Here is a 16,951-nt window from a genome sequence, read left to right as displayed (position 1 = left end):
AACCTCAGGCCCCAGGGCTAACAGGCTTTGTCCCGGGACAGCAGTTTCCTCCTGGGTGCCAACACTGATCATCTGGTAATGCTGCCTGGAACACGTGACACGAAGGGTTCCAAGGTGGTATGTGGCCCAGCAATACGTCATGTTGGAGCGAGCCTGAGATGGGGCACACTTCTTGCTTGCCATCCCCGCCTGGTCTCCCTGCCCCACTCCATCTCCCCAGTGGCTGATGAAATCCCATTTCCCCTGACCAGGGCAGTTTTGATTGTTCTGTTCTTTGTTGCACAAGGATGTCCTGTGATCCTGTGGTTATCACATAGTGTTGCTTTATGGGACCACTTCACTGTGCGGTCACAGAAATGCTGCAGGACTGAGTCAAGAATACCATTTGTTAAGTCTCATGCCATTTTCATAGCCATAATACATTTTGATTGGGATTCAGATAGAATAGTAGCCAACACAGTCATATGCCAGGCACTATCTCTTGACTTATGTATATATTAACTCCAATCCTTACAACAATTAGGGCGACCAGTGGTCCCGGTTTGCCTGGTGCTGAGGGGTTTCCTGTGATACAGGAATTCAGTGCTAAAGCTGGGACAGTCCTAGACAAACTGGGACAGCTGGTCAGGACAGTTAGTCACCTTTACATAAAACAATTATGTTGTTAAATTTCTATCACCAAACTACCTACACTGCCTACCAGTATCATGCTCTCCACCTACAGGAAAGCCATGATCTCATGCTCTGTAGTCTGCACCCATTCCTCTTATAGAGTCCCACTGTATTCTTAAAGATAGGTGTGGATTTCATTCCATAGTTTCCCTCCATTTTAGCCTGGGTTACTAACCTTGGGATGTTTTGTGTTCTCTTCCTCCAGCTTTTCTCACGAGGCCTGAATGAGGCTTTCTCCATAATCACTGCTGCTTCTTTCCACCTATTCTTTATTGCCTATCCTTCCTTTCTCCCATCTCCCACCCTCATCTCTTGGATACTTGTCACCTTAACCTTCTGTTGTTTCAGGCCAGTTTTGGTCCTTCAATGTAAGCATTGTGCTTTGGGTCATACGTAGTACTTACTTAGCACACTTGAGGTTAGGTCTGAGCTGGAATTAATTAATGCTTCAGCAGAATGTAATGCCACCCTTGAGCGATGGCTTCTGGGACTTTGGAAAGCCCTTTCTCTCCCCTCCAAAAAAAGGCAGCATCTTATATCTCTGTGCTGGAAAGGCGCAACAACCACTGGGTCCAGCCCACTGACTTGAAGCAGGTGAGGAGGCCTCCTCATGTACAGAAAACACACAAAGACAAGGCATCTGCACCCCCAGCCTCTGAGTAAAGTGCTCCTTCTACTGCCTTACTCCCACCAGGCTAACTAAATATCCACATTAGCCATACCCAGGCTAAATAAATATCCCTTTTTAAAGTTCTGCATTCTATAATATGTGATAACTGATAAATCTAAACAGTTTAGGGACTCTTGACCTACAGGCTCTATGAGTAATTTATAGTTCAGCATGAACAAGTTTATTCTTTTCCTCAAACCAGGTTTTGATATGGGCGCAGGAATAGGATATGAAATCTAGGAGAAGACGTGGGAGTGCAGCAAATTGGCAAGCTGAAGCAAGCTGTTCCCCCAAACAGCATTTCCCCAAGTGTGGTCTCCAGACCAGCAACGTCAGCATCTCCTGGGATGCCGTTAGACATGCAAATTCTAGGGCCCCATTCCAGAATCAGAAACTTTGGATGGGGCTCAGGAATCTGTAATTCTGCTTGACTGCTAAAATTTGAGAAAAGCTGTCCCAAATTATTTATGCTTTTCCCAGGACTGGCCCTGGGTAATAATAAACCAGATCTCTTCAGAGGGAGCATTACTCAGTGGCCACACACTGGAATTTAGGAGGTTGACTGTTAGTGTGCGGATGAACACACGAATGCGCTTCATTTTAAGGGGCTTAGCACTTCAAAGTGTTGGCAAAGGTGGGCTCTCTCCCTCAGTGCCCCTGGGGTGCACCAGAAATCCCCCCAGGAGGCATTTCCTCACCCTGACCCCTCTCCCTCAAAAAAGCATTCTTTTCATCCTTGATACTGAAAATCATGTATTACTCAGAGCTCCAAGCCTTTCCAAGTATACACACAGTAAAATGTACTTCACAAATGAAGCCAGAGACTGCATTTTGTTTTCAAGTTAACATAACAAGTATGCTATGCACATAGATTTTTATTACCAGATAACAATCTTCCTTCTATGCGTGTACCATTTAAAAAAAATTTTTTTTTAAAGTTTATATATTTTGAGATTGAAAGAGAGCTGGTAAGGGGCAGAGAGAGAATTCCAATCAGGCTCCATGCTGTCAGTGCAGAGCCTGGTGCGGGGCTTGAACTCACGAACTGTGAGATCATGACCTGAGCCAAAATTAAGAATAGGATGCTTAACCAACTGAGCCACCCAAGTGCTGTTAAATTTTTTTTTTTTTAACTGTACCATTTTTAACACTACTTTTAGGCCATTTTTTTGCTTTCAGTGATGTCAGATTTTTAAAAATGTTAAGTTCTACTTGAGAACAAAATTCTAAAAGATGGCAAAAAAATTATTTTTTTAAAGATTAGGCTATAGAGTCAATCCCAAGCTCTGGCTTATGGGTTCAGCAAGGTTGGTTGCCTCCCCTCCCCCTCTGCCAATACAGCTTTTTATCCTTTTTCTTTATAGGAACTCAAGAATGAGATCTGGGAGTATTCTTCCTACGTGATGTGTTTTGTTAATGATCAGTTCCTGGGTGATGCATTTGATCTTCAGAAATGGGCTCACAAGATGTGGGATGTAGTTGATTTTAAGCCCCCTGCACTTTATGAGGCACTTACTGTGGATTATTCTGCTAAATTCCTAAGAGACACCAAGGCAAGTTACACTAATTTTTAAAGAAAAATAGTGGAATCTTTGACCATTTATATTGATTCAGCACTAATTACTGATATCCTAACGAAGGAATATAAACAGTAGGAGACTAGGTTTTAAGTTCTCAATGACCTCTAATCCAACTGCAAAGGATTATATATAATATTACAGGGTTTGGCTCAGCGGTGTGTAAAGCAAGCATATCTTACAGCATGCAAACTGCAGGGAGTGCGAGGGAAGCATCCCTGTTCAAACATTTCTATTCCGCATTAGAGATTTATATGCGTTGATTATCCATTTTAAAACATAAAGACACCTCCCCCCGCTTCAGAGAAGGTAGAGCTTACCATCCATTCACGCTTAGTATGAAAAAATTTAATTAGTACCTTCTAACACCTAACTGAGAGGTACTGCACTAACAGAAGGGGAAGTTTGAGAAGAAAGGTGACATTTTAAAGCATGACAAGTTGGCAAGAGCTGGACCAGGCAGGCTATGGCCCTAGGGGGGTTTCCAATGGCAAAGGACAGTCATGAAGCTTAAGGTCCAGGAGAGTGAGAGACAGACATCAGGGTGGAATGACAACAGAGGTAAAAGCACTTGGTGATTTTACTCAGAAACTCTGTTATAGCAACAAGCACCACATGCTGAAGATCATTTCATGCTCATAGATGCCTGTGCCCACAGAAAGGCCCAGTGCTAGGATTTTACAGTGCCAAGCTGTAAAAAGGCAAAGACCTTGTTTTGTTTATCCTCACTTAACTGTACTGCCTCAAACACAATCTGAAACATAGTATAAGCTCAGGGAATGTCTGGCTGAACAAACAATGCACTTGGAAAATACTAGAAACTGCGGGTTATGGGAAGGCATTTAATGCTCACAGCAGGACAAGGGTCCCAAAGGACAAGGTTCTAAAAGTGCATGGTATATTCAGGGAATGGCAGGGGACAGCAAGGAGGCCTGATTAATAGGAAATGAGGCTGGGAAAATGAGAGTATCAGTCACCAACAATACCAAACTACTTTGATTAACTTAAGGGAAAAAAAGGTATGCCTTGAAAGGATATTGGTAACCTCACAATTGGCAGGAAAGCCAGAGAACCAGGTTTTGGGAAACAACAGGAAAACGTGGCCTGAGTCTCATCCCAGAGATGTGCAACTTGGATGCAGTTGCATCCCGACTGGCCCTGGGTTCACACTGCCACCTTCACGGAGAATTACTTCTCAACTGCTGTCTTTGCATCACTCCCTGAGATCCAAGGCCCCAGGCAGGAGCACCTGACTAATCCAGCCCAGATCATATCCCCATAGCTCAGCTCTCACAGAGTGAGGAGAGGGAGAATCAGGCCCCTTCAGTGTCTTTAGGGCATAGTGGGTCCCTGTAAGACATTCCCTAAATAGGAAAGGTATTTAAATGTTAAGGAGGGGAAAAAAACAAAAACATCCACCAAAGAAAGGTTGAACTTACTGTCCATTCTGAACTAAGGAGTTAGATTTTTTTCTACAAGAAAGTTGAGCCAACAGAACTTTTCATAGAGTATGACATAATCTTTGCTTTTTAAGAAAAAGTTTTAGGGCAGAAATGGGGCGGAATGGGGAAAGCTTGGTGGCAGGTTGGCCACTTGGAACACTGCTATAGTAATGTGGGCTAGAGATAATAACAGCCTGAATTAACGGCAGTGAGGAAGGAGGACCTAGATTCCAGAGAAAATCCTTAAATTTTTTGTGCAGAGATGAGCTTTTTCACGCTGCAGGGACTTGTTTAGTTCTGGGTTGGAATGATATAGGAGACAATTATGTTTGCATGTTTGGCTGCTAGGTGACATTACCTGGTAGTGTGCTCATTTGCTCTTTCATTAGAATTTTCAGAATTATCTACTCTTGACAACTGCATAAAGATAATATAGTGACACAGAGGGAAGTTTAGTGATGCCTGAATGGACTTACCCATTTCATCAATCAATCGTAATTTCCAATATATCATCTTTTCTCCCAAGCCCATGAAGTTTGCTATATTATGCCTCATAATAAAGTTATAATATTCTTTTATAACTCAGAAATTGTAGTACAGAAGCTGGGAGGCACAAAAAACTTAAAATTGTAATTGCTATGGATGTAATACTTCATTCCTGGATGCCAGCACAGTATTAATGCAGTCTTTTAATTAAAAAAAAAAAGGTTAAAATGACAAAGTAGTGACAGTGATATCCTAAAAACTGATTTCATCTATGTTTCCTAGACTCTTAAGAAATAGGGTAGGGTAAGTTATGTAGCTTGTTAAATCAGGTGGCATTTTTGTGCATGAGAATGGTGCCCAAGATCTAGAATGTATCCAATTCGATGTGCTCTGCTCTGCAAATTAATGCTACCACGATGGAGACTGGTGTTTTCATTTTAGATGCTCCGTTGTAGAGCTGGACGAGGTCACACAAATGTTAGCTGTCTCTACCAGAAAGGATGTCAATTGAAAATAAGAGCTGGGGGCATCTGGGAACATAAGGACAGGACTGAAATAACGCCAAAGAAAGCACAGCATATTCTCTTCCCTTCCCCTGATAACCATACCTCCTATGTATATGGTGTCTCTGTTTTCCCACGCAGAAAGGATGTGTTCTGGCTTTGGTTAGCTAATCTGTGCTGACTCTGGAAATCCAGAACATACAGTAACCAAATCCATGGCAATCACATTGGATGTTTCCCAAAATTACTCAGAATAGAAAATTCCCAGTCTGTTTCTTTTTCCAAAGGGACCAACTAGCGTTCCTTCCTCCACCTAGCTTACACAGTAGGGGATATCAAGGCTACATGTTCTCAGTCTGGTGTGACAGGTTAATGTGACACAAAGCTTCCCTACCAAAGGGTTTTAACAAGTGTATTATTTAGGTTGTAAAGACTTGATGTAATCAAATGAAACAAACTTCTAAAAAAAAAAAAAGAAACTTCTTTGAGTCATTCTTTTAACTTTGCTGTTACCTCTCTACTGTTAATGCTTTTGAAATCTTATCACTGAAAGCATTATTTTGTGGTATTTTTGGTCATTTCTAAAACTTTCTTCCAAGACATTGACCTGCATTATCTTTTTCTCCCTAATTTTAATAGCATGGTTTTGTGTTCTTGGACATTTCTATTGATTTTCATCCAATTGGAAGGTTGGTTTTTGAGGTAAGAGGTTTTTTTGTTGTTCTTTCTTTATTTTTGTTGTTGATTTTTTAATAAGTGGGGGATGGATGTAGGAATCTGTCACTGTCAAAATATTAAATATTTAATCTTTGAAACCTTGTATCTTTATTTGTAGCTATACTATGATGCATGTCCCAAAACATGTAGAAACTTTCAGGTCTTGTGCACAGGAAAAGCAGGGTATTCTCAGCGTGGCATCAAGCTACATTACATGGGTTCAATTTTTCATCGAATAGTACAGAATGGTTGGATACAAGGAGGAGGTAAGTTTAAAATCTTAAATGCAATTTAATTGCAATGTGAAATCAGAATTTCTAAAGTTGTATTTACCTACCGTTGTGAAATTCATATAGAATTAGATATATTTAATATTAGACATCGTATATATTGAAAGGGTATTTTATTGGCCAAATGATTAAGATATTCATATTCTTTTTAAAAATGCCCCAAGTTTTGAAATAAACCAATCTAAAGTTTTGTCACCCAGAATATTCCAAATTAAAAGGGTTAAGGTCAAGCTCTTGATTTTGGCTCAGGTCATCATCTCATGGGTTCATGAGTTCGAGCCCCACATCAGGCTCCTCACTGGCAGTGTGGAGCCTGCTTGGGATTCTCTCTCTCTCTGCCCCTCCCCAGCTTGCACATGCATGTGCATGTGAGTATTGTCTCTCAAAATAAATACACTTAGAAAAAAGTGGTATAAGAAAAATAACATTTTTAAAAAATATATTTTTTTTTTATTTTGAGAGAGAGAGAGAGAGAGAGAGAGAGAGAGAGAGAGAGAGAAGGAGGGGCAGGGAGAGAGGAAGAGAATCCCAAGCAGGCTCCGCACTGTCAGCTCAGAGCCCAACACAGGACTCGATCTCTGGAACCACAAGATCATGACCTGAGTGGAAATCAAGAGTCAGAGGCTTAACCAAGGGAGCCACCCAGGTGCCCCAGGAAGAGAACATTTCTAAAATCAAAATATAGGGAGGCCTGGCTGGCTCAGTCATAGAGCATGCAACTCTTGATCTCAGGGTCATGAGTTCAAGCCCCACACTGCCCAGTGGGGCCTACTTAAAAATCAAAATATAATTTTATTTTTTTTAAATTTTTTTTTAACGTTTATTTATTTTTGAGACAGAGAGAGACAGAGCATGAACGGGGGAGGGGCAGAGAGAGAGGGAGACACAGAATCTGAAACAGGCTCCAGGCTCTGAGCTGTCAGCACAGAGCCCGACGCAGGGCTTGAACTCACGGACCGCGAGATCATGACCTGAGCTGAAGTCGGACGCTTAACCGACTGAGCCACCCAGGCGCCCCAAAAAAATCAAAATATAATTTTAAATGCTCACCTAAATTAATAGGAGTACTTAGAAAATACAGTGATTTTAAAAGACATTCTAAAGGTAGGAATTTGAAAAAAGAAAGGAAAACAAATTTTTTCTTATCAAAAATGTTATGTTGTTACAAAGTCAAATTAAGAGTGAAAGCATTTTGGTCTCCATTTTTGCTTTCTTTTCAGATCAATCCTTTGACTTCACACAGACTAGGTTTCTGACTAACAGCACAAAATTAAATTTTCGAGGCCTTTTGGGAGGTATCCTTTTGGGAACAACCAGGCAGCAATTTAAAAATAATTGGCTTAGTGTGTAAGGACATTTGCTTGAATTTGATGAAATACGCAGAGGCTTAAATTAATAATGTTTATTTTTCTACAATCTGGAACATTCTGAGACTGATGAGAAAAATTTAGATTTAATCCAAGCATTCGTAGGTAAATCAACTATTTTCCCTCAGTTTCTCTATAATGAAATCACATCACCCATATTGTTATCTAACCTCATTACTTTCCCTCCTTCTCTGCCTCTCTCCCCTCCATCCCTCCCTCCCTCCCTCCCTCCCTCCCTCCCTCTCTCTCCCTATCTATCTATCTATCTATCTATCTATCTATCTATCTATGGTATATACCTTCCTATGTCAATAAACATAAACATATACAGTTTTTAGGGTCTACCTAAGTCTTCATCATACTGCTATACCAACTTATAGTTGACCCTTGAACAGCAAGGGGTTTGAACTGTAGGGGTCCACTTAAACACAGATTTTTTTTTTTACAGCACAGTGCTATAAATATATTTTCTCTTCCCTATGATTTTCTTAACATTTTGTATCCTCTAACTCACTTTATTATAAGAATACAGCATGTAACACATATAACACACAAAATATATGTTAATTGTCTGCTTACATTATGAGCAAGGCTTCCAGTCAACGGTAGACTATTAATAGTTAAGTGGGTCTTAATATCTGGGTCTCCTGAAACTTAATTTAGTGTTGCCTATTATGTGCTGGGCTCTCAGATGCTATGTTCTTTGTTGTTTTATTTTTGGGTTTTGGTTAGAGGTGCCCCCTCCCGCTCCCGAGCCCCAGAGCAAGATTTGGGAAATGTAGGTCATGTTACTTGTTTGTTTACTTATTTGAAATACAATTTCCAAATAGTAAAATGCACAGATCATGATTTCAAATAATGAGGCAGCAATGTTAAGGACGTTTGGAAACAAATGCTGATTACTAGATTCAAATCCACCTGATACATACAAGTTGTGTACCACTTGGTACTTAGCCACTTAGCATCTCTGAATCAGTTTCTTAATCATAAAATGGAGAAAACTATAATATCACAGGATGTGGTGAGGATTCAGTGACATGGTATATAGGGAGTACCAAGCTCTATAAACGTTGTCCTTTCACATATCGGATACCCAGAGGGCTGTGCAGAGAATTTTGGAATATGGGAGCTAAATGTGGTTTTATGCTGTGCCTAAGCATGCTTCCCGATGCTACAGCTTGCCCGATGGGACCAGCAGGGCCTACATGGTCTGCACTGCCCCCAGCCTCATCCCATCCTCTGACATCTCCCCTGGCTCTGCTCCACACACTGGCCTCCTTGCTGTTTCTTAAGCACATCAAGGATACTTGTGCCTGAGGTCTTCTGCTGTTTCTTCTGCCTGGGACACAGCCCACCCAACTATGCCTCCAGATGGCCCCTTGCTTCAATTTCCTATCTGTTTCGGATTTTTGCCCAGACTTCATCTCAGCAAGGACTTACCTGACCAACCTATTTAGAATGGCCACTTTCCTATCCACACAGGTCTCTGCACCCCCTTCCCTGCTGCTCTCCTAGCCTCTTTTTATGTTTTTTAAATCTTTATTTATTTTTGAGAGAGACAGTGGGGGAGGGGCAGAGAGAAAGGGTGACAGAGGATCCAAAGAGGGCTCTGAGCTGTCAGCGCAGACCCCGATATAGGGCTCTAACCCACAAACCGTGAGACCTTGACCTGAGCCAAGTCAGATGCTTAACCAATTGAGCCACTCAGGCGCCCCTTATTTTTATTTTTACAATCAAGTATTTTATTTTTTCTTCATAGCACTTTTCATCACTGGACATACTACTACATATTTCCTAGACAATTTGTTTAGTGTCTGTTTATCTTCACTAGACTATAAGTAAGTTCCATAAGGGCAGAGGATTTTATCTATTTTGTTCGCTGTTCTATCCCTGGGTTCCAGATTGGGGCCTGGTATACTATATATAGGTGCTTAAAAAATATCTGTTGAAAGACTGAATGAATAAATGAGTAGATAAACCGGAAGCACACATTCTATTCATTTCTAAAGTACAAAGTGAGAGAAGATATCAGTTGTGAAGCCACTTTGGGGGAGATTCTCTGTGGCTCCCATAAGGCCCACTGTCTTCCGAAGGAGCTCTTGAGATATAGTTTAATACATTTTATCATCACAGTCATCATCATCATATTAAATATGATGATGGAGAAGATGATGATAATGAGAAAATGCACCCCATTAGCATGCAAGGCTGCACAATAATGGCCACTGATGAATGAGCAGGATGCTCTGCCAGGCAGTGCACTAAGTGCTATGAGTAGAACATGTACTTGTTTAGTCCTCAGAATTAACTGGAGGCACTTAACCATTATTCCTGTCTATACAGATGATGAAACAGGCTTGGAAAACGTAACTAACATCAAGATTTAAATCAAAATCATCTGATTTTATTTATTTCTTTTTGAGAGAGAGAGAGAGAAAGAGAGCAAGTGGAGGGGCAGAGAGAGAGGGAGACAAAGAATCCCAAACAGGCTCCACGATGTCAGCATGGAGCCCAACGTGGGGTTTGATCTCACAACCAGGATCATGACCTGAGCTGAAATCAAGAGTCAGATGCTTTGCTTAAACTGACTGAGCCATCCAGGAGCCCCATCATCTGATTTTAAAGTTTACTTTGGCCCCTCCCCCGTTCATGCTCTGTCTCTCTCTGCCTCAAAATAAATAAACGTTAAAAAAATAAAATAAAATAAAGTTTACTTTGAATCACTACTCTGCATTGCTGAATTTTTTTGTCAGAAGTACAGAAATAACATAAGATATATAAGGCTGAATTCAAGTATTGACTAAAGTGGTGTCAATATAAAATATTTACCTGGGAGATGTGAAGAAAAGGGCAAGAGGAATGGGCAAAGGATGTTCAAGTGAGATTAGTAAGGGTGGGGAACCACACGCAGATTTGTCTGAGCGAAGCAAACTCTAAGATCTGAAGGAATTGGTGCTGGAGGACCCTCAACTTCTCCATTTCTGGATTTAGCCTTCAGCCACTGCAGAGATACTCTCAGAGATACCTGAGAGGTACTGAGGGCTCTGGAGTGAATCATGAGGGGAGTATCAGACGGAGGAAAGTTGAAGACTTCTGGCTTAACGTGAACTTCTGAGCCCATTTTGTGAATGCAATTTAAATGCTGCATGCCTGTACTGAATAAATTATCTCCATATGCTTGCTGTTGCATCTGATTGTTAAAAAAACAGCACGCTTTTATACAGGTAAATCACTCACACTGAGTTAAAATGGCACAGTCTTTCAACAGATACGTATTGTACACTGTACTCAAGGAGGGTGAATGAGAGAGGGGAAGAAGTAAAGAGGGGCTGATGGGGGAGCTGGATATGCAGAGCTCAGAGAACTTTATTTCCACCAAGAGTCTGATATTTGCATTAGTCAGCTTTGTTTCCCTTTTAGTTGTAAATAGAGAAAAAGTAACTTGTGCATGGAGGATGTTTATAGCAGGAGCGCTGACTAAGGCAAAATATGTACATGGTACATATACTGCAAAATGAGACATAACAAATACTTTAAAAAATACCCACTTCATTATATTATAAAGGAACTTCATTTCCAAAATACTGGCTAAATAAATGAATGATCATTCTAGGGTTCCAAGGAATGAAAATTTGAACACTGATTATTTTCACAGCAACTATTTTTATTCCTGTTCCAAAAAGACCTTATTGTTCCTATTCCATTCTCTCAGTTTCATCTTTCCATTTTCCTTAAAAGCAAGATGGACTATGGAACTGTGGAATAACCCGTGGAGCAAGCAGAATTTCTATGAACACGCTTCCTTTTAAATTGTGGCCACAACTGTAATTGAATACTTCATCATTTCAAAGGTTTTGCATTATAATTTAACCTACCTCAGAGAGTTATTATCAGGGGAAAAAATAAGATCACGAATGTTAAAATGCTTACAAAATATGAGTGAAAGCGTTATAGTAATATTTTCATGGTGTAGGTATTGAACAGTTAAGTATATTATAACTTACTCCAGGGGCGCCTGGGTGGCGCAGTCGGTTAAGCGTCCGACTTCAGCCAGGTCACGATCTCGCGGTCCGTGAGTTCGAGCCCCGCGTCGGGCTCTGGGCTGATGGCTCAGAGCCTGGAGCCTGTTTCCGATTCTGTGTCTCCCTCTCTCTCTGCCCCTCCCCCGTTCATGCTCTGTCTCTCTCTGTCCCAAAAATAAATAAACGTTGAAAAAAAAATTAAAAAAAAAATAACTTACTCTAGTCACTGGTATAAGTGGAATCATAATTTAAAGCACACCCCCACCATTACTCTGCTCTATTTTAGTCTCAAAATTCTGATGTTTGTTTATTGTTATTTCTCAGATATAGTAGCTGGAAAAGGAGATGATGGCGAGTCAATTTATGGACCAACATTTGAAGGTCTGTATCTTTAAATCTGTCAGTCATGTATCAGCTGATAATTCAAATCTAACAAGACTGGACAGTTCAAACTCCAAATAAGATGGTGTTTGAGGTAACATGCTAAATTATATTATTCCATTAGGACAAATTCCTAGAATCAGTATTGTATGGTCAAAGGGAATTTATAATTTTTAAGGCTTGTAATTTGCCATGCTCATACCCAGAATTTGGTACTTTGATAATCATCCCATTAAGACTGCTACTGGGGATCCTGGGAAGATGGTAATGGTGATGGCATAGTTTTTGAATTTTTTGAAATTCCAACATAAAAACAGACCACATAAGTAGATAGAAAAACTAAAAACCCGTGGATAACACTTACAACAAAACTAGGTGACAATGTATCCACGTGAATTCTTAAATACAAACAGATGAGGACAAACTACCAACAGCTACGAAATCTGCATGGCGTCAGGGTCTGTGTGGGAGAAAGCAGGACATCCAATAGAGGTGAAAACAGGAGAACCCCAAAATAGCCAGCAGTGGGTGAGTACAAGGGGTCCCTAGTAAGATTTGAGAGGCTGGAGCAGCCTAACCTCTCTGAACTCTGGAAACTGATCTGGGAGGGCACTCTTCCAGGACAGGTCCACAATGAGGAGGAGGTGCCATGAATGGAATCAGAGTCATGCAGGATACAGGGACAACGGGGACAGAGCCAGGAAATGTCAAAGAGCAAGCTGCCATTCTTCTGAACACTACATGAAAACAACACAAGAGGGAGCTTTGTGAAGGTAGAAAAGCTACCTCCCTTCTAAAACCACGCCTCCTTCTAAACGTTTAGGAATCCTAATTTTACATAAAAATAGGCAACAGAAATTTCAGGATTATTAGAAGAAGTAAAAGAGAATAAGGAGTAAAGGAACATCACTATGGATAATAAAAATACACTGGAAAAACATGCTCAAAAAACAGATCAAAACTGTAAAAATTTTAGGATTAGCCAGAAGACATTGAGAATAGGATACAAGACAGAAAAACTCATAAATAAGATTTAGAAAAACTTAGACATGAGGTTACAGAACTAGGAAAGAATTAACAGTAAAAGAAAATTTCAGAAATAAACAAACTAGAAGGACCATATGCCAAAGAAACATGACTAATATGTGTCTTAAAAGAAGTAAAAAGTAGAAGGAGGGATTTTTTTTTTTAACAAGAAGAAATGAAGAAAAAAAATACACAAGAAAGTGACAAAAAGGAAAGTTATAAAGAGGAGATACAACATAGAGATGATAAGTATCCCAAAAGAATTAAACAAATACACAGGAATAGAACAAATATTAAGAATTAATATTGAAAAAACTGTAGTGAATTTTAAAAGGATTTGATGATCTATCTTGTATTTTGGTGTTGGTTCCACAGCTATACACAACGAACTGTCAAAATGCATCAACGTGAACATCTAAGATTTATGCATTTGATTGTATGTTTATACCTCAAGTAAAACTATATACATAAAAACTAGGGGTGCCTGGGCGGCTCAGTTGGTTAAGCATCTGACTTCAGCTCAGGTCATGACCTCACAGTTCATGAGTTCAAGCCCCGTGTTGAGCTCTGGGGCTCTGCTTACCGCTCAGAGCCTCGAGCCTGCTTTAGGTTCTGTGTCTCCCCCACTCTCTCTGCCCTTCTCCCCGCTTGCATGCTCTCTCTCTCGCTCTCTCAAAAATAAATAAACACTTAAAAAATATATATGTATAAAAACTTGACACTACTTACTGAAAGAGAACATTGCCACCTGGTAATGTTAAACCAGAACAACCAACACTAAGACATATTAACATCATTGGACAGTTCAGAAAGTAAAAATTCTTTGGGCAGGTAGGCAAAAAAAGCAAGTGATTTACAAGGGAAAGCAAAATAGGTTATCATATTCTTTGACATCATATTATTATGCCGCAAGAAAATGGAGTAATATGATGTTCAAGGAAAGGAAATGTGAGCTAAGGATTTTATATCTAGCCAAACAATCTGAATTACAAAGGGCACACATACTTTTCAATATGTAAAACTTTAGAGAATAATGTTGTCACAATCCCTTCCTGATCTTGAGGAGTCGACAGTAAAATGAGTTTCGCACAAACAAATTGTAAGAGAGATCTTGACATAAGGATTGGTGACAAGCAGTAATCATAGCGACTTGTGAAACTAAAATTTAGTGAGGCATAAAGGGTGAGAGTATGACACGTAATGACTGAATCTGTAGTGTACCTTTTTAAAACTGGAAGAAAGTGGGAGAATATATGCAAAAAACTGCTTTAGCTATTTTCAGTAATTATACTGGTGATGGTATTATTTATTAATATTGTTATTCTGAGACTGTTGTATGTGTAATATGGAAAAAGTAAGTAATTATAGAATACTCTAATTTCACCGTTTTGTATGTCCTTGAGAATTAGGATTTTCAATGTGGACGAAGGGAGACACAATGAAATATGTGAAATATTCATAGAGGCTAATAAGTAAAATATTCTGTATTGGAAATACCAGTTTAAAATCATGCAGTACATATCTACATATGTAGGTCTGTCCACTGAACTGGTCTACAATGACCAACCTAGTAGCCTTCTACATTCCTAGCATTTAGATTGTTGTTTTGAAATGTCACTTCTCACTTAAAGAAACCAGGGCTCCTGGGAGAAATGGCAGATTCCAGTTCCGGGACAGGAAATTACAAAATGAGCCTGGAACCTCATGTTCAATCATGCTATCATCAGATAGCAAGAAAGCTATTAAAGATTTACTAGGGTCATGTCAAAGGCCTTGGGAGACAATTTGAAGAGGCTCTTGCTGGCCAAAGATTTGAGCTTCAAAAAGAACCATAATTGCAAATAATTGAAACCCAACCAATATTTTAAATCCATGAGTTCATAATGATATCATATCATAAAATAAAGCCTAATAATTTATCTTTGGGGGAATGATGAGAAACAAATTCATTATCTTAAAAATGGATAAATATGAGCAAAGAATCAAGCATTTATCTTGCCTTTCCTATATGAACTATACCAAATTGTAGATAAAATTGCTAGTTATAAAAGCATTCCAATAAATAAGTGAGAAGGACATAATAGAATAGCACCATTTTGCTGCCCCCAGTGAAATAATGGATCTAGGCTTTTGCTCCATTGGTATCTACTAACTTCACAAAAACAGAGAAAACCAGATTATTATGAGCTTTCTGGGGAGACAACACATCACCAAAGGGACAAAGCACGAGTCCGATTAAGGCTCTGGACCCAGCTGCCAATTTGCAGGAAATAAAACCAGTTCTGATGTAATATGGTCTTAAAGATCTCTGCACGATGCAAAATCATGCAATAAAAACTATAGGACTTATGGCAAAAATGAAGTACAAAAAAATCCCTTCCTCAGTGACACACTGAAATATACAGCAGCCTGATAAAAATAGTAACACAGTGTTACATATATTTTATGGTCAAGAAACACATAAATACTATAATAAATTTGGCACCCTACCTTGAAAGCTCTCTGATGTTCCTGGAAGTGGCGTGGGAAGAGACGCAGCTTGTGAATGACTGTGAAGTGGTAGGAGGGTCCTCTGAAACTGGAGGCAAGTTGTAACATCAGATGTGGGTGGATGCCGCTCATACGTGGTGACCTGTGAGATGTCTGAGGTGTGTGTGTACCTGTGCAGCTCGGTTCAGCTGGGTGCCATTTTCCACATTTCCCTGGTGTTTCTCCTAGACATTGCACATAAACATGGCTGAGATTCATTCCGCTCAGTTGTTCCCTAATCTTTCAATCAAGTTGAAACAAACTTGCATTTTCAACAGAAGTATTAGAGCCCAAAGGACAGGATGCAAAGCAGAGAAACATACTGAACTGCACGTGCAATCAGCAAACTTCAGACTGGGAAAAATTCTAGAGGTTAAACAGCTCAGGTTCATTAACAGATAAAAGTAAGTAAAGGGGAAAGGGGCAGAACTTGAAGATTAAAGGAGACTTAAAAGGCATAACAACAATTTTAAAATGGTGAAGACTAAACCATACTGCCTGGTAAGAACTAATAGCTGTTGACTAACTGCTAACACTGTTGACCTGAAGATTTACCAAAAACATAGTCGATTAACATATATTTTGTATGTTTTATGTATTATGTACCATATTCTTACAGTGAAAAAGCTAGAGAAAAGAAAATGTTAAGAAAACTGGGGTATCTGGGTGGCTCAGTGGGTTAATTGTCTAACTCTTGGTCTCGGCTGGGGTCATGACCTCATAGTCTGTGAGTTTGAGCCCCACGTCAGGCTGTGTGTGCAGGGCCTGTTTGGGATTCTCTCTCTCTCCCTCTCTCTCTGCCCCTCAACCCCCCCTCCCCAATAAATAAATAAACTTAAAAATAATGTTAAGCAAATCATAAGGCAGAGAAAATACATTTAGAGTTATGTACTGTATTTATTGAAAAACATCCACATATGAGTGGATCCCCACAGATCAAAGCAGTGTTGTTTAAGGGCCAACTGTGTACGGAAACATTAAGTATGAAAGTATGTAAAAGTCAGGGGAGTGGTTACTTTTGAAGTATTCAAGGCACTTTGGGGGAAGCTGGCAAAGTTTTTTCTTGGCTTGAGTGGGGATTAAATGGGTGTTTGCCATATCATAACTAATAATAATTCTAACTATACACTAGTTTTCTATAGCTTTTTGTGTCCATATTTTAATACAATGAAAAGGTGGTTTTTTTTTTAAATAATATTGAAGGAATACGAAAGTGAAGGGAAAAAGAAGTCATTTTTCTTCTAAATTCATGTGGAGCCAGCTTTATTA

At 39.6% G+C, this 16,951-nt stretch overlaps 1 protein-coding gene across 6 annotated transcripts in view; it reads left to right on the top strand.

The window, feature by feature from the left end:
• Positions 1-16,951, top strand: part of PPIL6 (peptidylprolyl isomerase like 6) — a 31,939-nt gene that overhangs the window by 4,593 nt on the left and 10,395 nt on the right. For 4 of the 6 annotated variants that reach the window (XM_045058615.1, XM_003986442.5, XM_045058616.1 and 1 more), the window contains 4 exons: positions 2,707-2,895; positions 5,990-6,052; positions 6,186-6,333; positions 12,071-12,127. In XM_045058615.1, coding sequence (XP_044914550.1) covers positions 2,707-2,895; positions 5,990-6,052; positions 6,186-6,333; positions 12,071-12,127 — 457 coding nt within the window. Of the gene's footprint in view, positions 1-2,706; positions 2,896-5,989; positions 6,053-6,185; positions 6,334-7,577; positions 7,941-12,070; positions 12,128-16,951 lie in introns of those variants that run through there. The other 2 variants (XM_045058617.1, XM_045058614.1) reach the window with 2 other exon arrangements.

Source organism: Felis catus, chromosome B2, assembly GCF_018350175.1.
Source record: "Felis catus isolate Fca126 chromosome B2, F.catus_Fca126_mat1.0, whole genome shotgun sequence".
Lineage (NCBI taxonomy): Eukaryota > Metazoa > Chordata > Mammalia > Carnivora > Felidae > Felis > Felis catus.
The sequence above is the reverse complement of the archived record's forward strand: the minus strand, read 5'-3'. Positions and strand labels throughout refer to the sequence as shown.